At 45.9% G+C, this 25,633-nt stretch overlaps 2 protein-coding genes across 4 annotated transcripts in view; one reads left to right on the top strand and one right to left on the bottom strand.

Moving 5' to 3' along the window:
• LOC123369456 (complement C4-like) overlaps positions 1-836 on the top strand; it is a 93,738-nt gene extending 92,902 nt beyond the window's left edge. Inside the window, exon 41 of the mRNA XM_045015073.1 lies at positions 594-836. Within this exon, the coding sequence (XP_044871008.1) occupies positions 594-735 (142 nt within the window). The 3' untranslated portion in view covers positions 736-836. The remainder of the gene's footprint in view (positions 1-593) is intronic.
• Positions 608-22,745, bottom strand: STOML3 (stomatin like 3). Of its 3 annotated transcripts, XR_006579058.1 has the most exons (9): positions 18,767-18,957; positions 17,185-17,316; positions 12,928-13,031; positions 11,911-11,983; positions 10,384-10,466; positions 7,602-7,805; positions 4,609-4,743; positions 3,187-4,448; positions 608-2,246 (listed from the first exon to the last, which is right to left on the bottom strand). XR_006579058.1 is itself a non-coding variant. In XM_045015091.1 (8 exons), exons 2-8 carry the CDS (start codon positions 17,234-17,236, stop codon positions 4,269-4,271), a joined length of 831 nt encoding a protein of 276 aa, XP_044871026.1. In that variant the 5' UTR covers positions 17,237-17,316; positions 22,667-22,745; the 3' UTR covers positions 608-4,268. The 3 variants fall into 3 exon arrangements, 2 of the variants coding, with proteins under 2 accessions (XP_044871026.1, XP_044871020.1); XM_045015091.1 differs by lacking the exon at positions 18,767-18,957 and adding an exon at positions 22,667-22,745 and having other exon boundaries at positions 608-4,448; XM_045015085.1 differs by having other exon boundaries at positions 608-4,448.
• Between the last annotated feature and the right edge of the window lie 2,888 nt (positions 22,746-25,633).

The following is a 25,633-nucleotide window of genomic DNA, read 5'->3' as shown; positions in this document are numbered from 1 at the left end:
CAGTCCAGTTTTAAATGGCTGAAGGCAAAGCACTATGGCTTTCACCATCTTTCTGGTCATCTACCACCTAATAGCTCTCACTGTATGTCTCTTGAGATTCTGCCTATATATCTTTACTCCAATTTTATCCTGTTACTTCTCTGTGTACCCCCTTGCATCACCTTAGCAAGTCCTCTTGCTGAACTGGAGAGTTTCAGCAATTCTGGTTTGTATGATTTTTTTTTCATTTCCCTTCACAAAATTTAGAACTCCCTAAACTCAAGGTGAAATTTAGCCCAGTCCACCACACTTACCTTGGTTTAAACCCCAAACCATAAATCATCCCGGGACTGCCCTAATCCAAAGCTTGTTCAAACTTGAGCGAACCTGTTGGTGAGCCCAGATCAGGTTTCATGTTTGCCTGGTTTCAGGTTTTGCAGCAAAGTTCATCTGGCCTAGGGCCAGATTCACGGCTGGTGCAACACCACTGACCTTACAGTTGTTAGCCCAAGGATGAATCAGACCCCACAGGGTTTATACTTTTCACATATTTTAGGCAAAGCTGTCTTTCAGCATTAACTAACAACTCCTTTGTTATTGTAATTGTTACATAGGATGCAGTATTTCCTCGATTCACAAACTTGGATAGAGGAGATTCCAGATGGTAACATATGCAAAGCCACCACTCGCCGAAAAGCTTGTGCTGACCTCCGTGATTTTATGAATGAGTATGAGATAAACAAATGCAACATTTGAATCTTGGTGTCACACAACATACCCTATGCCTGTTAGTGCTACTCTTTCCCTGGGCTGGGTATGGCCCATAAAGCATTAAAGTTCTAGGAACATGTAACAGAGCTTGTTTTGTTATTGTGTGTGTATTTCTATGAATAACTGCCTGCTCCCTGGATGGGATTTATTACTGTGTGGGGATAGGGTGGCAAAAATGTCAGCTACATTATAATTTCAAATGCACAAATCTTTCCTTGAAACAAAGACTATGGCCTGGTCAACACTAGAAGATTAGGTCAGCATAACTACATTGCTCAGGGCCTAAGTTGCTTTGGAGACATACCCTAAAAAATGGCCAAGAAGATACCTTTCTTAAAGGATATGTCCCCCAGTCAGAGACAGAGAAAATTGTTCCCAGACAATAGTTGCAGTTGCCATTAATTGCTGTATTTGTTGTCTGACTCTAGCTTGTATGGCAATAATTAGATGTGCTACAGCTGCACCGTTGTAGTGTAGACACGACCTACATGGGAAGGAGGGCGAATAGGCCAGAACAGCTACATCTCTCAGGGATGTGGGTTTTTCACACTCTTGAGAGATGTAGCTACACTAATGTAGCTATACCAATGTAAATTCCTAGTGTAAACCAGGCCTTAGACACTGAGGAAATAGGGCCCTTAGAAATAAATAAAATGGATGATTGCACCAGAATGCCCAGAGAGGCAGATATCTGTGACAGCCAGTTAGAGGAGTAGATGTTTGACCCATACATAGAAAAGAAACACATCTTGGTCAATTAGAAACTTGGTTACTGAAGTCTGTACAGCAAGCTGTATAGCTCAGTCAACCAGAGCATTTTAAGCACATCATAGGGCTGTTCTCTGTCTCAGCCTCAGCCCATCACAAAAAGGTTACTGCAGAATTAGAGGTGGTGGAGGCGGTCAGATGAGGGTGATGAGAATGATATTGGGCATGGAAAATCACTCAGGAAGCAAGAATGGAAAGGAGGGGAAAGGATGAAAACAAAAAATAATGACTGGGTTAGAGAAGGTAAATTGGGAGTTTCTGTTCTCCTGGTCTCATAACACAACAAAGGGACATTAAATTAAAAAGGTGGGCAATTAAAAATTGATAAAAGGAAATACTTTTTCACATAATATGTAATTAGACCGTAAAACCTACTGCTACGGGATATCATTGAGGCCAAAAGCCCAGCAATTTAAAAAAAAAAAAAAAGGCCATTTACATTGTTAACAAGAATATCCCGAGTTTTAATTGTTAATGCTAACACAAAGTTTTGGAAGCAATGCTAAATCTCCTGCTGCAGGGTCCTTATACCTTCCTCTGAAGCATCTGGTGTTCGCTGCTATCAGTAACAGGATCCTAGACTAGATGGACCTCAGGTCTGCTCCAGTCTGGCAATTCCCACATTCCTTTCATGTACACTAGCAGCAGTAGCCCACTGGTGGCAGGCAGAGAGACCTCTCAGTTGTTCTCCCCTCTCTCTCTTTTTTATTTTAAGTCAGCTGCTGTGGCTGCGAAGAGACACTTCAAAATGTGATCAAGTGGCAGAGTTCACAGAGACCTGATACAATAGCTCTTTGGTGTGATCTGCCCTATCAATGTCAAAGGATGCTAACTCATATGACGGTGATGATACTTTACAATATTGACTATTTTGCTGCCCATCACACCATGTGTGAAAGGAGAGAAAGTCTCCTATTACAAATATCTACATCAATGTGTCCCAAATATGGGGGGCATGGGGAAAACAAAGGACTAGCTGGGTGCAGAGGCGGGAAGAAGATGCATACATTAAAATGTGTAGGTATTTAATCCCACGTGGCTGGGTTCATTTTCCTGAAAATAGGCTCAGCTTTTGAAAGTGCAAGAAATGCTGCTGTAACCACTGGAAATACGTGCTCTTCCTTTTATTGAACAGAGTGCTGATTAGTTTGGATGCCAAATACCACATAGGCCTGGTTCTGATCCCACTTACACTTGAGGAAAACTCCATTAAAGTCAATGGAGTTACTGTTAATTTACATCTGCGCAAGAGCAGAAGGAGGTGCTAGATCCACCGAGGGACTTGCACTCAGCTTTGCAATGCCTACATTTTGGGTACTGTGTCACCCAGTAGAAACTGTAGCACTGATTTAGGGGCTCAGGCTCCCTATGCACAGCAGCGGGGAGAGTTCGTTAGGATGGGGCCCAGCATGCTGAGCAAGGAGTCACCTCTTCCAGGCATTAGCATGTCCCAAGGAGAGGGGGGTGGTCTAAACCCCTGAGCCACTCAGAAAGCCCCTCTGCTTGGGATTCTCAGACATTAACCCTCTCCTGGAATTAGTGGCCTAAATTGATTTTTGCAAGAGGGAACCCCCAGTGGTCAGAGCACTTCTTCAGGATGTGGGAGACCCAGGTTCAATTCCCCCATCTGCTAGCTGTAGAGCAGTGATGCAAAATTGGGTCACCTACCTCTCGGGAGAGTTCCTTAACCACTGGGCTATGGGATATTCTGGTGCTGGTGTCTCTCAGTCTCACCTGCTAAAGCTGTTCTGCTGTGTAGAAATAATTAAATATGAATTGTGACAGACACAGAGTGAAAATAACTCTCTACGGCCAATGGTTGGGCATTCTCTTCAGGAACGGGAGACCCAAATTCAAACACATACTCCCCATTAGTCAGGAGGGAGAACAGAACCCAGGTCTCCCATGTCCTGCCTGAGTGCCCTACCACCTGGCTAAAGGTTATGAGAAAGCCATGCTATTCTCTGTGGTCATTGTTATTTTGTGTGGATTTAAATATGCTCAGTGCATGCCAACTGGATTGGCCCCCGGTAGGTGAAATAGATGGGGGCCCACCGAATTTGAGGAGCCTGCTGGGGCTTAGGTGAGAGAGAGAGGTTTAAGGCCGGTGGCATCTAAATGTTGGATATAGGCACCTAAGTCCTTTTGTAGATGTAGCCCCCAGTCTATAGGAGCTACATAGACTTACAAATTACTTGGTGGTTCCAGTAATGATCCAGGAATACCTCTGGGTGACATACTTCTCGCCACTACACTGGTATTTTCAGCTGAGTTGCTACAAATTTACCCCAGTGTAACAGAGCAGGAGCTGGCCTATTTACTGCATGCAGTGGTATTAGCTTTTAGAGGCAGGCTCCTGATGAGCAGACAAATCACCACATATCTGCTAACCGAGTGACTCTGTAAAATCAAGTAACGTCAAAAGCGAGCATCTCAGTTTAAGTTTAATCTGCATTTTAACAAAGTCTCTTCTATTTTTTACCTAGAGATGAGTTTGAACCACAGCATTTGGATGTCTGAATTTTGAATCCCTCAGAAATTTGGGGGCATTCAGATTCAGTGTTCTGACTTGTGATTGTCTCTGTGTAGTTAACCCTATTCCTGAGGCAGGGTATCAAAGTGTACTTTCAACATTAATTCTGATCAGCTGCAGAGCTTTGCCTTTCCTGAATCCCTGTAAAACTCTCCGAACTAAAGAATTCAGTGTAAAAAAGCCTTGGTCACCATTTGGTTTGGTCCTATTATTGTTGTTAAAAACCCTGCAGCATATTCATGGGCAGAGGAAAGACAATGGTGGAATTTTTCTCAGTAGCCAGTGTGGTCAAGGTCTGCAAGTAGCGCAGCTGCAGGGCTGATGGAGACTCGACCAGCACCATGGAGGCCTGCTTCAGTGCTTCGGAAGCATTCCTTTCTCCTTCTGCTGCTATGATCTAAAAACGTGATAGAAATGGACACGTTGGTGGCAATGAGGAAAAGCCACCCTCCAACTGAAGCAAAAACAACAATGTGGAGGTTTGTCCTTCAAAAGATGTAGAGGTTATAGATGTACCACATTATACGAATGACAAGAAATATTACTGTGGCTCTCACCTGAGCTCTAGCGTCTCGTGTTGCTTCAGCTTCAGCAGCCATAGCTCTTTGCATCTCCATAGGGATCCTGACATCTTTGATTTCCACACGTGCTACTTGGATTCCCCATTTACCGGTGGCATTATCGAGGATAGACTTTTTTTTTTTAAAAGGACAATTAATATCAAAACCTATATTATGTGACTTAAATGACAAAGCACACTAACCAAAATGGCTCAGATATTGACTACGCTCAGAATTCCAAAACAATTGCAAAAGAATAATTGAAATAAAAGAATAAATGGGAGGAAATTATGATCTGCATGGGGATATTTCAGGGGTAGGTTAAGTGGCTAAAAAAGGTCAGATCAATTATTAGTTGCGAAATATTTTCTCGGATCTGTGACGTGTTGGAGGGGAGATGATGCACTTGGGCAAGTCATTGTGCTATTTTTCTAGCATCAGTTCTGCCCAATGGGAACAGCTTTGAAAGAAGCCATTTACCTTTATCGTGATCAGAATTAAAGACCTACAGGCCCAAACCTACAGACACTGCCTTGAGTTAAATTCCTCATGTGAGGAAGTGCTTGCAGAATCAGTTGCAATAGTGGGAGCTGTTAATAAAGGACCAAGAGAATCTGGGAACATAGAAAAGTAAGTACCCCCATGTAAAAGAATAGCACTCAACCCTTCATCACAGATAAGCCACTCTGTTGTCCGCTGGAGCCAGAGACCCTCAGAAGAGTGCAAGTCACATCCTGAAATTGCACTGTACTATTTGCCATCAATACATAGAATCAGTATGATGCATCACAATGCCTAGCACAATAGGATCCTGCTCCATGACTAGGGCTCCTAAGCGCTACCACAATCAAGACCATTGATTGTTCCTCATTACGCATTGACACAACATCACGTCATATCACCTTTCTCACACACACATTTTTTCCTGGCTGTTGGAAGGGGTGTGGAGGTGAGCTGTCTTTTTTTGATCTGTCTCTCTTCCTGGTATCTAAGAGGAAACAAGATCTTTTTTCTCTCCTCTACTCTCTCTTGGCTGCCAGAGTGATGACACTCCCTGGATTGGGGGGTGGGGGGGGAGAGTATGTAAAGAGAGAGGGATTTAAACATTGGAACAGTTCAATCCAGTTCAGGTCAATTCAATACATTTTATTGACATGACATGAGAGATGGGTGGTGCCAAAGTTTAATCAAGCATCTGGTTAAGATAATACAAAATGGTTTACAAAAGGCAGATTGTGCCAGACCAACCTGATCTCCTTCTTTCAGAAGGTAACAGGTTTTTTTAGACAAAGGAAATTCAGGAAATTCTACTCTACCTGGATTTCAGTAAGGTATTTGATACAGTTCCAATGGGAAATTATTAGTTAAATTACAGAAGATGGGGATTAATATGAGAATTGAAAGGTGGATAAGGAACTGGTTAAAGGGGAGACTACAACAGGTCATACTGAAAGGTAGACTCTCAGGCTGGAAGGAGGTTACTAGTGGAGTTCATCAGGGATCAGTCTTGGGCCCAATCTTATTTAACATTTTTATTACTGACCTTGGCACAAAAAGTAGGAGTGAGCTAATAAAATTTTCAGATGACACAAAGTTGGGAGGTATTACCAATAGAGAGGAGGACCACATTTTCAAACAATATGGTCTGGATAACCTTACAAACTGGAGTAATAGAAATGGGACCAAACTGGAGCCCTCACCCCCTCACACACCCCAATCCTCTGTCCTAGCCCATAGCCCTCTCCCACACTCAAACCCCTTGGTGCCATCCCCCAGCCCAGAGCTCGCACTCCCTCCCACACCCCAACCCCCTACCCTAGCCCGAAGCCCCCTCTCAGCCCTGAGCCCCTCATTTCTGGCCCCACCCCAGAGCCCACACCCAGCTGGAGCTCTCACTTTCTCCTGCACCCCAAGCCCCTGCCTCATCCCAGTGAAAGTGAGTGAGGGTGGGGGAAGAACGAGCGACAGAGGAAGGGCGATGGCATGAGTGGGGGGGTGGGACCTCAGAGAAGGGGCGGGGAAGGGGTGTGGCCTTGGGGTAGGTGGGCAAGGGTGTTCACATCTGTGCAATTAGAAAGTTGGCAGCCCTAGTCCCCTCCTCCGTGGCCCCCCACTCCTCTCCATCTCCTTCCCTGAGTCTTCCCCCACCCTCTCCTCTCCACCCCCTCTTCCGAGACCCCCATATCTGCCTCTCACTCCTCTCCACCCCCTCTCCACTCACTTCTTTCTGTCCCTTCCTGCCTCCAGGGGGGAGAGGGGGCAGAGCGGAGCAGCTGATGGGCAGACAAGGGGAAGCCTTGGGGAAGAGGAGGAGTGGGGGCAGGAAGAGTTGGAATGAGGGTAGGGTCTCAAGGGGAAGAGGCCAAGCAAGAGTGGGGCCTCAGGGTGGAGCACAAATGGGGCCACAGTTTGGGCGCTGGTGGCCCCGCCACTTCTTGGGAGCTTCCAGGGGTGGCAGGGGGCCTCCAAAGAGAGGTGCACCGCAAGCGCATCTGGCATTTCTTGCCTGGTTTGGGGAGGCTTAGTCTCCCCAAGCCTCTTATACCCACGACCCATGTTCTGTGGCCTGCAATGTGCAGGGGGTCATTTTAGCTGGCAATGATGGTCTCTTCTGACCTTAAAGTCACGCGTTTAAGATAAAGCATCCCAGTAACTATGGATTTCTCCACCATCGCACATTATTGCTCATTTCTAAAGAAGTGGCAGGGAGCCCCATCTCAAGACTCTTTACTGTCTCATTCACTTCTCAAAAAGTTAAGTTCCAAGAGCCTTGTTTGCTTTTTAACAAGAGATTACTAGTTTTATCAGATGAGCTGAGGAAATATCTTTACAATATTTCTTCCATATTTTGCAGTAGGTGGGGTATGAAACTGAAAGGAGATAATGAAAGATTTTACAATCACTTTTTTTTAAAGGCCACTCATTTCTAAGATTATATTCCATAAAATGAAATGCTGTGCCCATCAATAGAACATTAGATGCGGATTTACCTGGATATTGTGGGCAATCTCTTCTCGGCCAGACAGGATCTGGGACAAGCTTTGGGTGCCTAGAACATTTCTCAAAGTGGTCTGTGCCAGCAGGCTGGTGGCTAAATGGACATCTGTGACATTAGCCACTGAACAGATAGCACTGTGGATTTTATAGTAGACCACTCCATCAACTTGGGTAGTTACAGAATCTTTTGTAAGAATCTACAAAAAACAAACATACAGAGATTAGATAATCATCCAGGACACACAAATCCCAATGTTATGGAGATGTTTGTTTCCTATAGTGAGACAAGAAGCCACTATAATTCGAAGAAATCAAAGTAAATTGATTTCAGTGGCATCACCCTGGATTTACAACCATCTAAACCAAAGCAACATTTGTGAAAAGTATTTAAATGACTCGCCCAGTAATATGTTAACCAGTTGTGATGATTCCGAGTGCATTTGCCTTGGAATAATCATAGGCAGGTTCATGGAATTTAAAAATCATAGGCACAAGGACAGGAAGCAAATGCAACAACTGGATGACATGTTCTTAAATGGTCTGAGGAGTCCCTTTATGTAGGCATGCCAGGCCACATTCACCAACGCTGGTGAAGGGAACTGTAAATCCCCTGTGCCCCAGTGAACAATTCATCTTGATGGAGCACAGGTGATGTTTCCACCACTGCCTTACCACCAGAATAGCTGGGAGGCATCTTTAGTTTGCAGCCAAGGGCTCCATAGAAGCCCTGCCAGAAGAGATTGCAGTGAGGATGTATTGAGTAAGTATGTTCCCAGGGTATTATGGCTACCTTCCTTCCTGTACAGACCTACCCTTGTTCAGAGCTGGCTCTCTTCATCCATCCTGCATGTCATCTCCCCTCTCCCCTTTTCACTACATCAGCTTCCCCGCCACCCCAGCTGACTTTTCATCTATGGAGTCTTTCTAACAGGGTGTTATGCTGGGGGTTGGGAAACCTCACTGAAGCTGGTGGGCATAACAGTCACTCTTCATACAGGATAAAAGTAAGAAGCAGTTACGCTCCTTTATGGAATCCAGAGCTGAAACAATAGGGAGTCACCACCCAAAAATATAGGCCACATGCAAGGCTGGAATAGGAGTTGGGCCATGCACTCTGAGAGGTTTGCCTTGGGGTCTGAATGAAATGCAATTTGTGTATGAAAGAGAGAGAAGGATCAGTACCATAGAAACACACAAAGAAGGCAGCAAGGAAGCCCCAGATGCAGTGGTGTCCCTAGCTTCTGTTTTCGAGAAGTTAGGAATGGGCGACAGAGAATGGTTCACTTGATGATTACCTGCTCTGTTCATTCCCTCTGAAGCACCTGGCATTGGCCACTGTCAGAAGACTGGATACTGGGCTAGCTGGAGTTTTGGTCTGACCCAGTATGGCCATTCTTATGTTCAGTCAGAGGAGCATTTGTAGTATGACCCTGAGAAATGGCTAAGAGATGGAGCTTTTGCATAGAGTGCTGATGGAAATAGGTGGGAAACTATGAGCAAAGAAACGGTTTCCTGCTGTTTGATTCCTACTTATTTAGGGAAACAGGACTTTGTACATTTTTTGTAAATAAACAGGATTGCATCAAAGAAATACCTGCCCCGATCATCATTTTTTCCTCCTAATGGAAACAACCCACAAGCCCAAGAATACTGATCACTTGGGTTAAAAAAGGGTAACAGAGTTTAGACTCAGTGAATCTGACACTACATAAAATAAGACCCTTGAGTTCTTAAAACCTAGGAGGTTCCTTAAGCATATTTACTCCAGGCCACAGTCATTTAAATTGTGGATGGAATATTTACGAACAATCTCTAGCAGCACACTATATCATAAAGAAACTTTTCTCACATCTGTAGCACGGCACCGGTGTGGCTCTATCACTACTGATTCTTGTTTCTCCTTTCTTCAGAAAAGCACAATAAAATGGCAGCTCTTCAAGTAGAAGCACAGTACTGTAGCTACATGTAAATAAACCTTTTTCTGGGGAGGGGGAGATTTCCCATTGACGATTTTTAAAAATGAACTACTTTGGCTAACATTTTCAACCCTGGGTGCCTAAAGAGTAGGCCCTACATCCCTATTAAGGCCTGATTTTCAGAGATGACGAGCGCCTGCAGCTTCCTTTGACTTCAAGGTGATTTGTTAAGGTATCTAAGTACATATTAAATTACCTATCCATAGGCACCAAATATGACCAACTTGGTCTTTGCTCATTGTTTTGTCTGGAACAACCTTAACTTTCTAAGTGACTTCAGTGAAGGCTTTTGTAATGATGATAAGTTTTGAATCGAATCAGTTAGTTACCAGATCTACTTCTGACTAGGGAAAATAATTATTGGGGATCCCACTCTAGTTTATTGCTTGATTGCCATGGATGGTAGAGAGAGGACTAATTATGAAGGCTTGGTAAATTTCAGCTCTCTTGACTTCCCTCTCTCTCATCCTCTCATCTTTGGACCTCCCCAGGGCTCCAGCTCTAATCTCACTTTCCTCTTTTTCTCACCCAGAATGCTGAAAGTCAATAAGAAAAGCCTGCTTGAGTTGCCAGGAGTGACAAGACTGTAACCTGAGCTGATAGGGTTGTAGGCTCAATTAGGTTCCAGTGTTATTCTGGCACTAGCATTTGGAAGTAAACAAGTACAGCAAATGAAGTTAAGTCTGTACCGCTGCCAAAGACTGTGAGATAATAAAACTGCTTTTTTAGTTTGACATGTTAAAAACTAAAACTGCTTTAGGTTTGATTTCTAGTTTAAATGACTATTGGTGGTTGTTACCTCTTGTAGAGGAATGTTACTGGTGACAGTTCTAAGATCAACCCTGGTAAAAACATCCGTACATGGAAGGACCAAGATCAAACCTGCAAAAAAGAAGAAGAAAAAGCCAAAGCTGAAACACCTTTATCCCAGTTCCACCCCTTCCCTAATCTGAAGGTACTGATATTTCATTACCACAGCATTTCTTTTTCTGAATGAGGAGAAAGGAGTGAGGTTTCATATTTTTATATATATAATGGAAGGAAATGCTGATGTCAGAGTTCCAATACTACTGTGAATTCAGTATGGTTGAGTAGATAGTGCACTAGACTGGGAGTCAGAAGAACACCGTTCTGTTCTCAGCTCCGCCATGTGACCTTGGACCTGTTACTTCCTTTTTCTGTGCCTCTGTTTCCCCTCTCAAAGTTTTGTCTGTTTAGATTGTTAGCTCTTCAGGAGGGTGGGTCAGGGGAAACTAGCCACATAGTGTGGCTCCTCCTTCAACCCCTGACCCTGCCCACTTTTTGGGCCACATGGTTGTTTTGCAGAGGAAGAGAGATAAGGGGGTTCGTCCTCCATTCCTACTCCACGTTTGCACCATCTCACTGTACCTTTTCCAATGGATTTTTTTCATCTGCATGGTGCAAAGGTACTTGTTATAATAATGTAGAGAGCATTCTTCTTATTAGTGATCGTTTCCTATGACAATAGCACCTGAAGGCCCCAACTATGATGCCAAGTGTTGTGCTAGGCATTGTACACACACCTAGTAAGAGACTGTCCCTGCCTCAAAGAGCTTACAACTTTAAATAGACAAGACTGATAAAGGGTGAGAGAGTAATATTATTATCCCCATTTTACAGATGGCAAACTGAAGTCCAGGGCAATTGAGTGACTTGCCAAAGGTCACACAGGAAGTCTGTGGCAGAATGGGGAATGGAATTCAGATCTCCTAAGTCTCTGTCCAGTGTGTTAAGCACAAGATCATCCTTCCCCTTCATGTGATCTTTATTCTATTATAAAGCCAGGTTTAGATCTCAGGGCTGGTCTACACTGGGGTGGGGCGGTATCGATCTAAGATACGCAACTTCAGCTAAGTGAATAGCATAGCTGAAGTCGAAGTATCTTAGATCAATTTACCTCGGGTCCTCACGGCGCGGGATCGACGTCCGTGGCTCCCTGTGTCGACTCCGCTACCGCCGCTCACTCCGGTGGAGTTCTGGAGTCGACGGGAGTGTGTTCGGGGAATCGATATATCGCGTCTAGATGAGATGCGATATATTGATCCCCGAAAAATCAATCGCTACCCACCGATATGGCGGGTAGTCTGGACGTACCCTCAGGATCTGCTGGCTTCCTCTCTAAACAGCAATATAGAGAAAACAAGCAGCAGATGCATAGGCTTATGGACAAAGATTTACTTTGGCCTTTTTACTGTGGCCTGGACAGATTCCTTGCATCACCCATTCTCTGAACAAGGACTTGAGAGAACCTCAGATGCAGAACAACTGGTTACAGTGAAAACATAATAAAACCTCATTTACTCACCTGGGCCCTTTGCTCTTTTAGACACTATACGTCCCAGCCGAAATACAACAGCACGCTCGTATTCTTTGACAATCTAGGACAATATTTTTAAAATAGAGTTTAACACTAACACCACCCTTCCCTCTTGCCTGACCTTCTATCCTTCAGACCACATGGAAATGACAAAATAATTATAGCAAAAGATGTGTAGATAATTACACATTTTTGATCTTGGGCTCACCCTTGCTGTGGAACATCAGGCTCCGATCCTGCAAATACTTATGCATGTGATCACAGGCGCCGGCTTCTTCCTTTCCCTGGGAGTGCTCAACCCCCACTCTGCACAAGGGGGCCACCCCCACTCCACACCTTCCTGCCCCCACCCCACCCCAACCCTGCTCTGCCCTGCCCCGCTTCTTCCTGCCCCCCCCACCTCTTTCCACCCAGTTCCACCCCTCCCCCAAGTGCGCCTCATCCCCGCTCCTCCTCCGCCTCCCTCCCAGCACCTCCTGCACACCACGGGACAGCTAATCATGGTGGGCAGGAGGCACTGGGAGGGAAGGGGAGAAGCCGATTGGTGGGGCCGTTGGTGGGTGGGAGGTGCTGGAGGGGTGAGGGAGGGAGCTTCAGTGCCAGTGGGTGCTAAGCACCTACTATTTTTTTCCAGGGGTGGCCCAGGATGTGGACCTGCATTTGTATTTGTTAGTTCAAATATTGACCAGTTTTTCTAGGTCTCTCATCCCCAGCACCTCAGAAACATTCATTAATTTATTCTCACACTATCCCTGTGAAGTAGGGAAGTAGTATCCCTGTATGAGAGCTGAAGGCACAGACAATTTAAAAGACTTGTCTGAGGTTATTCAGGAAGCCTGGGGATGAACATGGACCAGAACACAGAAATCTTGCATACCAGTCTTGAACTTTAACTACAAAAACTATCCTTTGTCCCATAACATGGGGTACAAATGGCTTTTGTCCTGGTGAAATACATAGTAGTAATAGACCATTCTCTCAGTGCTCCAGTTCCCATCAGCTTACCTTCAAGCACAGCCAGATGGAGAAAGGAAAGGTAATAAGCACGAACAGGAATGAAAGGGAAACCAGGATCCAGCCACAGGCCCCAATCCCGTCCTTCTTATCTGCTACAGAATGAAAAGACGGGAACCGTTGTCAGTTGCCTGGTCAATCTGCTGAGTTCATAGTAAAACGTCTGGCACAACAAAGAAGCTCTACATGAGGAAAATGACAGGGCCTCCCAGGACAGTTTAGGTTTGAAACTTCTGCTGTAGAGAGTTGGCCCGTTCACCTAATGCCAGAAAAGCTTTAAACCAGTGATTGTCAACATGTGCAGATTTGTGACTATCCCTCTGGGCAGTTCTTTTCACTCTCCGGTCCTGCTGCCTTTCCTCAGCGCTCTATTATTATTAATTAATTGTGTCGGGATAGAACCTGGAGACCCCAATTGCCAGGTGCCAGGGTTTTTTTAGCAGGGGAGGGGGGACTTAGGAGCAGAGCTGCAACGAGGCAAGGAAAAGCCAGAGATTTTTTCACAGGAAGGGTGTGAGGAATCCAGCCCAGCCAAGCCCCACACAAGAGGAGCAGCTGGGGCATAAGCAATAGGAACCAGGACAGGAGAAGTGGAGGGGAGCCATCCCAGGGGAAGACCAGCAGCAGGAATCAATTTTTCAATGGAAAGCATGGCCGTAATTGATTTTTGTGGGCATGCTACCGCGAAGCTGAATGTTGCTGCCTCCTCCGCCTCTTCGCTCCATGCCTCTCCACTACTTGGAGAGGAAGACAGCTAGGGGCTCAGTACCCCAGAGCAGGATACAAGGGAGGCATGTTCACAGGCTCTGAGTGTAGATGCTGTTCCAGACAACCTGCTCCCGCACTGGGCTGAACACAACCTGTGGTGGGGGCCTGCTCTTCCCCGTATGAGGACTCCTATACTAGAACTAAGGTCTTTTCCCTGCTCACTTGATCTGCTTGGGAGTCAAACTTCGTCCTGTGTAAAAACCTTTTCCTTGTATAACTTCAAAAATCTTTTTTTCCCCCACCACCTGAGGAGAGAATGCTGTGCTCTGCAGTCCTCTGCTCCACAGTCCTGAGGTCCTTGCTACAGATTTAATCATTCAGAGGTTGAGAGATTTGGGCCCAAGAGGACCGAGTTTTAGGCCTTATTTGTGTAAGAAATGATCAGTGGGTCAGGGAGATGCCCAGAGCAGAGAAAGTACCCTGGAGTGGGACACCCTAGCCCCTGTCCTAGGTGACCACAGTAGGGTTGGGGGTTGAGCCCCCCAGGAATCCTGGGCCCAGCCTTGTTGGGGTTATGAGGACTCTGCCAGACAGGAGAGTGGAAGGGGAGTCCTCGAGGGCGGGGAGGCCTCTGGGTAAAGGAAGTGGGAGCGAGGACTCAGATCCTTTCACTAGCCCACTTCACCGGGGTAGTGCAGAAGCCAGGAAAGTTCCCCACAATAGCGGGACCATTTCCCCGCTTACATTTGGAACATCCTGCCTTTTCTGTTCAAGCTTTTTGCATGAGAACTGTGTGTGCATCTTACGCTAATACTCTACATTTGGGAGAGTTTGAATCCAGGCTTTTGTTCTGACCCATTGTAACAGACAAGACACAAATCTAGGGTTTAGGTTCAGGCTGGTTGCTAGAAAAATATCATTTGGTCTTGCCACTGCTGGAACCAATGATTTGAGCAGTTCTCTTGAGTAAATTACCATGAAAAGATCAGGTATATATGGCTGAGGCCAGACTAGGACCCTCAGGGATTAGTGTTAAAAACTTAAAAACACTGTCTATGCTGCTTCTCCACCATACGTACTGCCCTATTCAGATTCATTTGCCATCACTGGAGTGTCAGGCTATAGCTGGTACATTAAGTAACAGGCAAGAGGCTAAATGTTTCTTCCGTCCGCTGAATGTCCTACTCACTTTTATGATCAAATGCAATGTGAACAAATAATGGGAGATGTTTGTATCAACACTGGTTCACTGTCAGCTCCAAGTGTGAAAGATTGCTCAAGAAGCAGGGCCATGTTTTAATCACAGAAGAATTTTACAGATGCTGAAAACAGGCATATTGTCCCTCTTGGCCTTCATCATCCTCCCCACCTCCAACAATGCCATCATCCCCTCTCCCCCTGCCCCTTTTATACCCATCTAGGCTGTAGGTTTCAACAGAGTTTTTCTCTCTAGCTCAAAAGTTACTCTGATTTAAAATATCATACTTGTATCCCTGTTCACCATGCTGCCACTGTCGTCATTCACATCCTTCCTAAAGACTCTGGGCTAGGGACTTACTTAGGTGCCTATGGCCAACATTTACATGTCACCGAGATCCACAAAGCTCTCACTCAACTGAGCCCTAAGTTCCCACTGGTAACATCTCCTAGGTGGCTAAGTTTCTGCTGATGGGCGCGTGCAAAGCCTTCTCTGTCCTGACACCCCCAAGGTGCTCAGTGCCCTAGTACGATTCATAAACTAGATGTTCCCTCACCCTATCTTGCCAGGGCCTGATCTGGTAGGAGTTCTTGGAGCAGGCCTGACTCACACAAAAGTCAGGTGTGGTGATGGCTGTTAGACCGCTCACCTGGGCTGATTACTGCAGAGGCAGGATTTGAATACAGCGCTCCCACCTCTCACATGGGTGCCCTAACCACTAGAGTATTAGGTACTCTGATGTGGGTTTCCCTCAGTCTCTCCTGTTGAAGCTGTTTCACTTTGGGTAAATAGCTAAATCTTCATTAGGCTAGAAAAAAAATCACTTGACGGCCCAGTGGTTAGGACATTCACCTAGGACATGGGAGACCCAGATTCCACTCCCTGCAGCTGAGCAGGAATCTGAAAGCAGGTCTCCCACATCCCAGGAGACAGTCCTAACCCCGGAGCTACTTGCTATCATGGGGGATGGAAAGAAGGTGCTCTCACTGTGTGTCTTTCTTGCTACAAAGGATTGACCTGAGCCTAACTCCGGGACTGTCCCTTTGAGGCCCAGGGCTTAGGCCACACCCCTCTCCTGAGCATTTCCTACTGGCTAGCTTCGGGCGCTCCCCAGTCAGCTTGTACGAATTCCATTCTTAGGTGTCAGACTCTTCCCATGCATTGAATAGGGAGCCTAACTTAGGGCTGAGGATTCCATTGGATGGCAGGGTGCCTAAATGTTAGGCATTGCATGTCAGTGTGGCCATGCGTATGTCCCTTTGTGGAGCTAGCTTTCCTCACCCGATGCCCTCCCAAAAGTGAGTTAATAGTAACAAATAAAATAAAAAATCTTCCACGTTATTTCCTCCTCTGAGTTTCCCAGTGCCTGAAGTCTCTTCTGTGTCTGTCTTTTGAAGGGCCAGGCCTCTGGCACCAGGACTGTTTTTGTTTTGGGATCTTGTACAGAGCTGAGCACTATTGGTGCTTTGACCATCACTTTGTGAGAGACAGAACTAAGTGAATATAAGGCCACATGTTTTGGAGAGAAAGAAAGATGTTCCCTTATGGAAAAGTCCTGTAGGATTTAGTAGAAAATACTACCATTTATATAGGTTTATGGATCTCTATAGACTAGCATAGAGAATTATATCCCTATCCTAGAATTCTATAAGATGGTCTAAAACCCTATAGAACATTTATAATTCTTTATTAAAATCTTTAGGACTTTTTCATAAGGATTATGTTGCTCTTGATTGCTAAAACCAAAATGCTAGCAGCATAGCTTGTCTGTCCAACCTATAATCATCACACAAAATGAGTATCCATTTAAAAAAAAACAGGGGGCTGTTGGATGGCTCCAGGGATACGTAATGGAATATGGAGTCTTTTACCTATAAGAGCTTAGACACCCTGGCAATGGGTGCAGTGAAAAACCTAGAAAGAATGGAACTGGTAACTAGTTCCAGTCCATATTGAACCACTGACTGAAAGCTGTTACCTGTTCAGTTGCTTGATGGCTTAGGCGAAATGAGTTGGTTGTCTCAGTCCAATTCTCAGGAGCCTTCATTACAAAACCACCTGCATAACTGGCACCATTTGGTACCATCACGGTAGTGGAGAGAGGCTAAGGATTTTATGGCTATGGACTCTGAATTAGCCTATCCCCTACATGGGTCAGTCCCCAGATAAGTCCCCATACTGGCAGGACAGTGGGGAAGCTAGCAGAAGTGCTGTCCATGAAGATGGAGGAATCCAGGGCCAGCAATCTGAGGCCTTTGTCCCATACTTAACTTCTCTCTCTCTCACACACACACACACGTCTGTTGGGGTTATTTTGCAGTAAGAATGGAAGGAATACTTACCAACTAGAGTCTCCTTACTTTCTTTCCCAAGGGAGCCTCTCCCGGAATCCATCTCATTATAGAGAAATCCTGATCACCTCACAAGCCGTAATGAAGACACCCCCTCAAATGGCACACAGCTTGTTAAAGTGGCTGAGAAGAAAAGCAGAGTGGCAGAAGAACAAGCTTTCACCTGCGAGTGAGTCCTCAAGGGATTAGTTACCCAGGTGAGGGAAGAATGTTTACAAAAAACAAAGTCTGATGGGTCATGTTCCTCTCTGGAGTAACTCCACTGGTTTCAATGACTTTACCCCAGGCCTGAATTTGGCCCAGCACTTCTATTTCCTGCAGAATCGTCTCTGGGCATGATTTCTACACACATCAGCAATGAATGGCACCGTTTTCAAAGCCATGGCAAAAAAGGAAAAGAAGTCAAAGCTGGATTGTAAACTCTCCAGGGCAGGGATTGTTTCCTGAGCTGCGCCTTTACTGTATTCAGTGTAATGAGGCCACAATTTTGTTTAGGGTCCCTAGGTAGTAGTGCAATATATATAATAATGTAAGGACGCCAGTGAGCTGTCAAGGAGCATAGTGAATCTTCCTTCTCCTCTTGTTAGCTTATGAGAGACACCTTAAAAATATTAATTATTATTAAACATTTATACTGCAGTAGGACCTAGAGGCCAACCAAGTTGAAGCCCTATTGTGCGAGACACTGTAAAATCATATGGAAACTTTTTCAGCCTTTAACTCCTTACATTGCCAAGGAATTATATGGGTCAGTGTATATTTGCTACATGTCCTGAAACTCGTTGCTTCAGTACTGCATCAAATTGGCTGTAATTAGAGTGTGAAAATAAAGACAAAACCATTTACAAAGTATGTGGGCGAGGGGAGGACATAGGACAAAATGTCATAGTATGTTAATTCAATGAGCCATTTTCTCTCTTTCTCTCACTTAGTTGCATTAATTATATTTTTATGACTTATCTTCTCCATCACACTTTACTTCTCCCTCTATATTCATTGCTTCCCTATTGCTGCCAATACATTTAATTACATTTTGCCTAATACCTGTTACATGTCCTCCCCATGGATGGGCACCGGGCTGCTATATTGGACCCAACCTTTGGATCTCAAGGGCTTCCACACCCACTGGATTTGAGCGGCATCCAGGCACCATCTCTGGATCTGGGCTCTCAGGCACACTTCAGGGGTGACCCCTCCTTTGGGGATGGAATCCCACAGGCCAGCTGCCCTAGCCCCCAAACCAATACCAACCCTCCCCAGCAGTTTATACATGCATCCCTCAGAACTCCATCTCATGGGCACTCTAGTTTAACTCTTTGGGGACATGTGACAGATAAAGCAAGGAATAGACAGACTTTGCAAAGGAACTTCTTACACACACCCCTTTACCTAGATCATGAGCCCCATGGGGCAGGGCCTGTCTTGTGCTTCTGTCTTTGTACAGTGCCTAGCACAATAGGGCCCTGGGACTCCTTTGCACTATGGTAACACAAATAATAGCGCTCTTAGCACAAGAGATATCAAAAACAACAAACACCTATACCCTGTTCCTCTGCCCTAAGTCTATGCTCACCCGCTTCTGTGCGTGCTTCAGCCCAGTCTCTGTGAGGCAGGTAGGTCCCTCTTCCTCCAGTAGTCCTTCTGCTTGCTGGCAATTGCTCGGCTGGTGTATGTGGTTGTGAGGGAAAGAGAGTGTCTGGGGCAGAGCCTGCCCTTAAATAAAGTTTCATCCCCCGTCTGTCAGATGAGTCACTCACCATCTTCAAAGCCCTAGTGAGGGGTGTGTCACAGCCCTGGCAAAATGCCCCCTGCTGGATGCTCACCAGGCTATGGGTTTGGACCCACAATTGGGACCCCATGTGCAGTTAAGCTCCCTTTGATTCCCCAAGTAGGCCCCAGTCACAGTAGCTGGCTCCAGCCTTTCTGGCACACTTCCTGGGCACAGCTTCTCTAGTGCCCCTTCAGAAAGGACTAACAGTGGGCCCCCCAGTCTCCCCAGTAGCCTAAGCACACCCTTTCCACAGGCGCACACGGTTTGTAGTTCATCTCTTCAGGGACAAATGACAAATGAAACAAACAGAGACAGATTTTTGCAGAAAGGTTTATAAAACCAGTCACTCGATACAGCAAAAGATGTATGCAAAACACCTACATGCTGTTCCCTGCATGAGTCCTCAGTGCTTGAACAGTCTTTGGGATTTGATTCAGGGCTTAGCTACACTGGAGAGTTGCAGCGCTGGTGGCGGGTTTACAGGGCTGCAACTTAGTAACTGTCCACACCTGCAAGGCACATCCAGCACTGCATCTCCCTGGCTGCAGCGCTGGCCGTACACCTGATCTGCCTCAGGTATAACGAGTGCAGCGCTGGTGATGCAGTGCTGGGGAGCAAGTGTAAACAGCGATTAATCTTACTACGCTGTAACTGACCTCCGGAACCTTCCCAAAATGCTTTAAGTACCAGATAACATTCTTTGTTTTGTTGTGATGCCTCTCTTTGTTTTGTTGTGAACTCCGGGCTCCCGGAGCTGCTTATCTAAAAAACAAACACAGCTCCTGTTTGCTGGAGCAGAGGCAAGCAGGGGAATTCCTTTGGAATGTGCGCAGCTAGTGTTTGCTAGTGTTTGCTTGAGGAGAGAGATAATTTGCTTGAGGAGAGAAGGGGGGAGAGGGGTCCATTTTGAAACAGCTGCTTATGTGGTCTGAAGGCTATTTGCATTTAGTGAATAAGAGAGGGGTAGGGGAAGAGGTTGAAAGTTTTAAAATGATTGAAGATAGGTGCTGTGTATCTTCCAGTCCTTAGAACTTGCAAGGCAGGGAGCTGACACACAGTGTCGGCTCCAAAAATCCACTCTCTCTGTCTCCCTCACGTTCCCTGTCACACTCCACCCCCCCCCCTCTTTTGAAAAGCACGTTGCAGCCACTTGAACGCTGGGATAGCTGCCCATAATGCACCACTCCCAGCAGCGCTGCAAACGCTGCAAATGTGGCCACACGGCAGCGCTGGTAGCTGTCAGTGTGGCCACACACCAGCACTTTCCCTACACAGCTGTACGAAGACAGCTGTAACTCCCAGCACTGCACACCTGCAAGTGTAGCCACACCCTCAGTGTCATTTCAGGGCTCTAGGTCCCCTTTGTTGGACCTCACTCCTCCAGCGCACAGCTTCTCCTCCAAAGCAGGGAATCTGACATTGTAACTCCTGCAGTCCGTGTTCTTCAGCTACAGCTGGTCAGGCAATCAGAAAGGTTCCCTCTGCTTAGAAAACCTGCCCCTTTGAGTTCCTGTAAAAGTGACTTCTCATCCTTTAGCCTTTACTAAAGCATTAAGCTGACCTAATTTAGGTTGGCATACAGCCACCACAGTAATTACTGCAGTGGTTTATGTCCACACTATGCGCCCTGTTGGTAGTGCATGTCCTCATCAGGAGTGCTTCCACCAACTTAGCAGTGTGGGACACTGACAACTGGAGCACCCCTCCTCCACAGCTGGAGCCCTCCCCCCCCCGCAACGCTCAGAGCTGGAGCCCACCCGCCCTGGGGCTGACAGTGTGAATCTCACTGTGAGCAGCACCACCCCCCGCCCCAGGGCAGTGGGAGCTCCAGCTGTGAGCCTGGTGCGGGGCTGACAGCCAACAGGCAATGTAAGTAATGCAGTGTCTACACAGACATTGTGTCACCAGGGCTGTCTGTACACATACGCAAAGCACGCAGCTGCGTAGGGTACCAGGAAATTTGGGGCACCAAATTTCCTGGTATGATATGCAGCTGTATACTGCTCCAGCCCTTGCTCTGCCTCTTCCCCATGGCCCCTGCTCCTGCTCCGCCCCATCCCTCCTCTGCTCCACCCCAGCCCGCTCCCACTCCCCTGAGGACTGCAGCAGGGGTCGGGCCTGCACACACTGGCGGCGGTAAGTGGAGCGACCCGGCCCCAGCCCGCTCTGCTCCCCTGCCCCAGCTGCACTGCCGGTGATTTCTGGGGCGTGGTTCCCCCCTGCCCCCAAGCCTCAAGGCTGGGAGCCAAGGCCCGAGGGAGCAGAGCAGAGCAGAGCAGGCTGGGTCACTCCACTCCACTTCCCTCCACCCCATGAGTGCGGAGTCAGTGTTAAGCAGATGCAGTTATAAAATGAAGCTTTGGGCCCCTGGTGCCACCTGTACTTCTAGGTGTCATTGAGGATCCAGCAGCACCCCCCATTGAAAACTTCTTAAATGAAAGAAGGATAGGAAGGACAATCACCCCACTTTCCCTTAACACACTATCAGTGCCTCCCTTATGTCCACACTAAGCTTCTGCCAGGTTGCCTTTATCTAAGTATTGCTCTCCTCCAGGCACTAGGAAAGCAAAGATGCTGAGCCATCAGGGTTTGATGGAAGAGGCATAGAACTGTGTGGGCCCCCATGTACATCTTGATAGAACTACAGTCCAAATTATTTTATTATTTTCCTCAGCGTGACATACAGGAGGGGCAATCAAAACCAGCCTGGCAGCACAGGCATGAGAACTCTCTCTGGACTGATAAGCAATTGATCAAAATCACATTTTCTGATCTCTTGGGGCCAAATCCTGTTCCCATAGAGATCAAAAGAAATTTTGCTATTGAGTTCAATAGGAACATGCTTTGACATTTGGAGAGGAAAGAACAAAACCTCTCAAGCAAGGGTGATGTTGCTTATACCACAGGTATCAAAGGCTGCTGACTCGTGTGAGAAAGTCAGCAGAGATCTGCTCTTTGTCCATTGCAAGGGAGAACTCAGCAATCAATGAGGCTAGAACAGTCTCTGTATCATATCCAACTCATAAGTCCATCTGCAAAGGCTCAAGAGAATATGAAGGCTCCAGATTACCTTAAAGTCCTCAGTTCTTGGGTTAGATTGCCCCAATTAGTATATATGTTCATAGTCCAGAGGCCAGAGCAGGAAATTGGCCAGAGCTTCTGCCAAGTGCCAAGTAAAGGGAAATCTGTTCTTACTGTGAAAGATGTTGTTTGGCGTTGCATGGGCAAGTTACATGTCCCTCACCCCCACCTATATTTTAGTTAGAAGATTCACAAAACGTCTATTAAGTGTAGACAGGCATTTTCCAGGGGACATTGTTGTTGTGTATTTGGTTGTCATGGTTTTTGCTGCTATGGCAACTGAGTTAGAGTATTATGGTCTGTAAATAAAAGGGAGGTTTTGGTTAGCTGCCTGCTCTCTAGCCTCAAGTGATTGCTTCCTACTCCGGCTGCCCCAAGGATATAACAATTGTGAGTTAAGTGTTCCTTAATGGGTCATTCAATTTGACTTGTCCCTTCATGTGCTGGTTAAATACCTTTAGGCATTACCACTGGAGCAAACATGTAGTAAACATAGCTAATATGCATAACTTCAGATACCAAGATGAATATACATGCATAGAACTAGCATAATCATAAGTACCAGCTATTTCACCTACATGACTAGTCCCAAAAGAGATTCTGAAAAAGCACACCACGTACCTGAGACCCTATGTGCCAGCACCATCCCTCACTGGAGTTTTTTTATCTGTTATTTAACAACAGAGATGAAGCCAGTGACATGACTCAGGTTAGCTTAAAAGGGCAAGGTTAATTTTTAGCTCTTCGGGTGTGACTGCACCTTTCGTCAGTGAGGGCACACTGGCTGGCACACATTCTGGTTAATGGGCTTCAGTGTTCTTTTGCAGGTAACTTTTTAATGTTCATAAACCTGGTATGTGCTGAGGTGGTTTAAAGCATAACACAGGTTTTTAGGTTTGCAAATCCATGAACCTCTGCCTATCTGAGATTTTATTGTTTTTGTTTTTGCTGGCCATAATGTGGGAGGGTATCTTCTCTGCCCTCTGCTCATGAGGTTATGTATATCTTATACCACTCTTCTGAACACCGGTTGGAAGGAATTTTTTTTCAGTATGTGTAGACTGATTCTTTTCTCTTAGAAGGCATGTAATTTTTTCAGATTCACACTGACTAACACAGAAAACAATTGAGGCTGTTAAACTTTCTTCAGATTCCAAGAAAATTAAGTTCAGCTATATTTTCCAGTACAGTGATGAAATGGGTGTTTATATATACAAACATCAACATGCTTAACTACTCACTTTCCCCAAAAATATGTAGTATTTCAGTCTGTTTATGTGGTATATGGGAGTTGGGTGAGGAGTCATTTCAGCATATGTATAACTTAGTGAAAGACAAATTTTAAATAGAACTGTATTCTAAAGTGTATGATGGTATTGTACCCAAATAGGGATAGCTCAGTGGTTTGAGCATTGGCCTGCTAAACTCAGGGTTGTGAGTTCAATCCTTGAGGTGACTATTTCAGGATCTGGGGCAAAAATCTGTCTGGGAATTAGTCCTGCTTTGAGCAGGGGGTTGGACTAGATGACCTCCTGCGGTCCCTTCCAAGCCTGATATTCTATGATTGCATTTCAGTGGGTAATCAACTTCTTTTATCAGAACAGGCTCCTGAAACTCTTACCATAGAAAGGGTCACATTGTCATCAATTAGAGTGACCAGATCGCAAGTGTAAAAAATCGGGATGGGGGAGGGTAATAGGTGCTTATATAAGAAAAAGCCCTCAAAATGGGAAGTGTCCCTATAAAATCGGGACATCTGGTCACCCTATCTTCAATGGGATTGATCAAATGATTAAGAGTTTACAGAATTAGTTTTCAAGTTTGTAAATTGTTCTAGATGAAACTGAGAATGCCTGAGCTGTCAGATCAGAAGGAGGGTCATTCGAATAAAGGTGGGCAGATGCGTGATAAGTCTTAGCTCCGTTGCTAAGATGAGAAACATATTTTCAGCAAAGTTCTTGACAGATTCCTGAGGCAGCTGGTTTAAGGTTGTCAGGGTCCCAGACTACCTCACTGGGCAGCACAGCATGGGGAGGAGGTGACCAGCCCTCTGTGGAGAAAGAAGTTGTTCAGGACTATTTAGAAAAGCTGGACGAACACAAGTCCAGGGGTGCCCATCTTTAAAAAAGGGAAGAAGGAGGATCCAGGGAACTACAAGCCAGTCAGCCTCACCTCAGTCCCTGGAAAAATCATGGAGCAAGTCCTCAAGGAATCAATTCTGAAGCACTTAGAGGAGAGGAAAGTGATCAGAAACAGTCAGCATGGATTCACCAAGGGCAAGTCATGCCTGACTAACCCAATTTACTTCTAAGAAGAGAGAACTGGCTCTGTGGATGAGTGGAAAGCAGTGGATGTGTTATTCCTTGACTTTAGCAAAGCTTTTGATACGGTCTCCCACAGTATTCTTGCTGGCAAGTTAAAGAAGTATGGGCTGGATGAATGGATTATAAGGTGGATAGAAAGCTGGCTAGATCATCGGGCTCAACGGGTAGTGATCAATGGCTCCATGTCTAGTTGGCAGCCGGTTTCAAGTGGAGTGCCACAAGAGTTGGTCCTGGGACCGGTTTTGTTCAATACCTTCATTAATGATCTGGAGGATGGCGTGGACTGCACCCTCAGCAAGTTTGCAGATGACACTAAACTGGGAGGACTGGTAGATATGCTGGAGGGTAGGGATAGGATACAGAGGGATCTAGACAAATTAGAGGATTGGGCCAAAAGAAATCTGATGAGGTTCAACAAGGACAAGTGCAGAGTCCTGCACTTAGGACGGAAGAATCCCATTCACTGTTACAGACTGGAGACCGAATGGCTAGGAAGCAGTTCTGCAGAAAAGGACCTAGGGGTTACAGTGGATGTGAAGCTGGATATGAGTCAACAGTGTGCCCTTGTTGCCAAGAAGGCTAACGGCATTTTGGGCTGTATAAGTAGGGGCATTGCCAGCAGATCGAGGGATGTGATCATTCCCCTTTATTCGACATTGATGAGGCCTCATCTGGAGTACTGTGTCCAGTTTTGGGCCCCACACTACAAGAAGGATGTGGAAAAATTGGAAAGAGTCCAGTGGAGGGCAACAAAAATGATTAGGGGGCTGGAGCACATGACTTCTGAGGAGAGTCTTAGGGAACTGGAATAATTTAGTTTGCAGAAGAGAAGAATGAGGGGGGATTAGATAGCTGCTTTCAACTACCTGAAAGGGGGTTCCAAAGAGGATGGATCTTGACTGTTCTCAGTGGTACCAGATGACAGAACAAGGAGTAGTGGTCTCAAGTTGCAGTGGGGGAGGTTTAGGTTGGCTATTAGGAAAAACTTTTTCACTAGGAGGGTGGTGAAGCACTGGAATGGGTTACCTAGGGAGGTGGTGGAATCTCCTTCCTTAGAGGTTTTTATGGTCAGGCTTGACAAAGCCCTGGCTGGGATGTTTTAGTTGGGGATTGGTCCAACTTTGAGCAGGGGGTTCGACTAGATGACCTCCTGAGGTCCTTGCCAACCCTGAGATTCTTTGATTCTATGATCCTATGAGTGTCCGGTGTTATAACCTTCACTTATAGTTCTCTCACTCACAAAGATGGAAAATGAGGCATTTGT

The sequence above is a fragment of the Mauremys mutica genome, chromosome 1 (assembly GCF_020497125.1).
Source record: "Mauremys mutica isolate MM-2020 ecotype Southern chromosome 1, ASM2049712v1, whole genome shotgun sequence".
In the NCBI taxonomy this organism is placed as follows: Eukaryota; Metazoa; Chordata; order Testudines; family Geoemydidae; genus Mauremys; species Mauremys mutica.
Note: the sequence above shows the minus strand (reverse complement) of the source record. Positions and strands in the feature narration are given on the sequence as shown.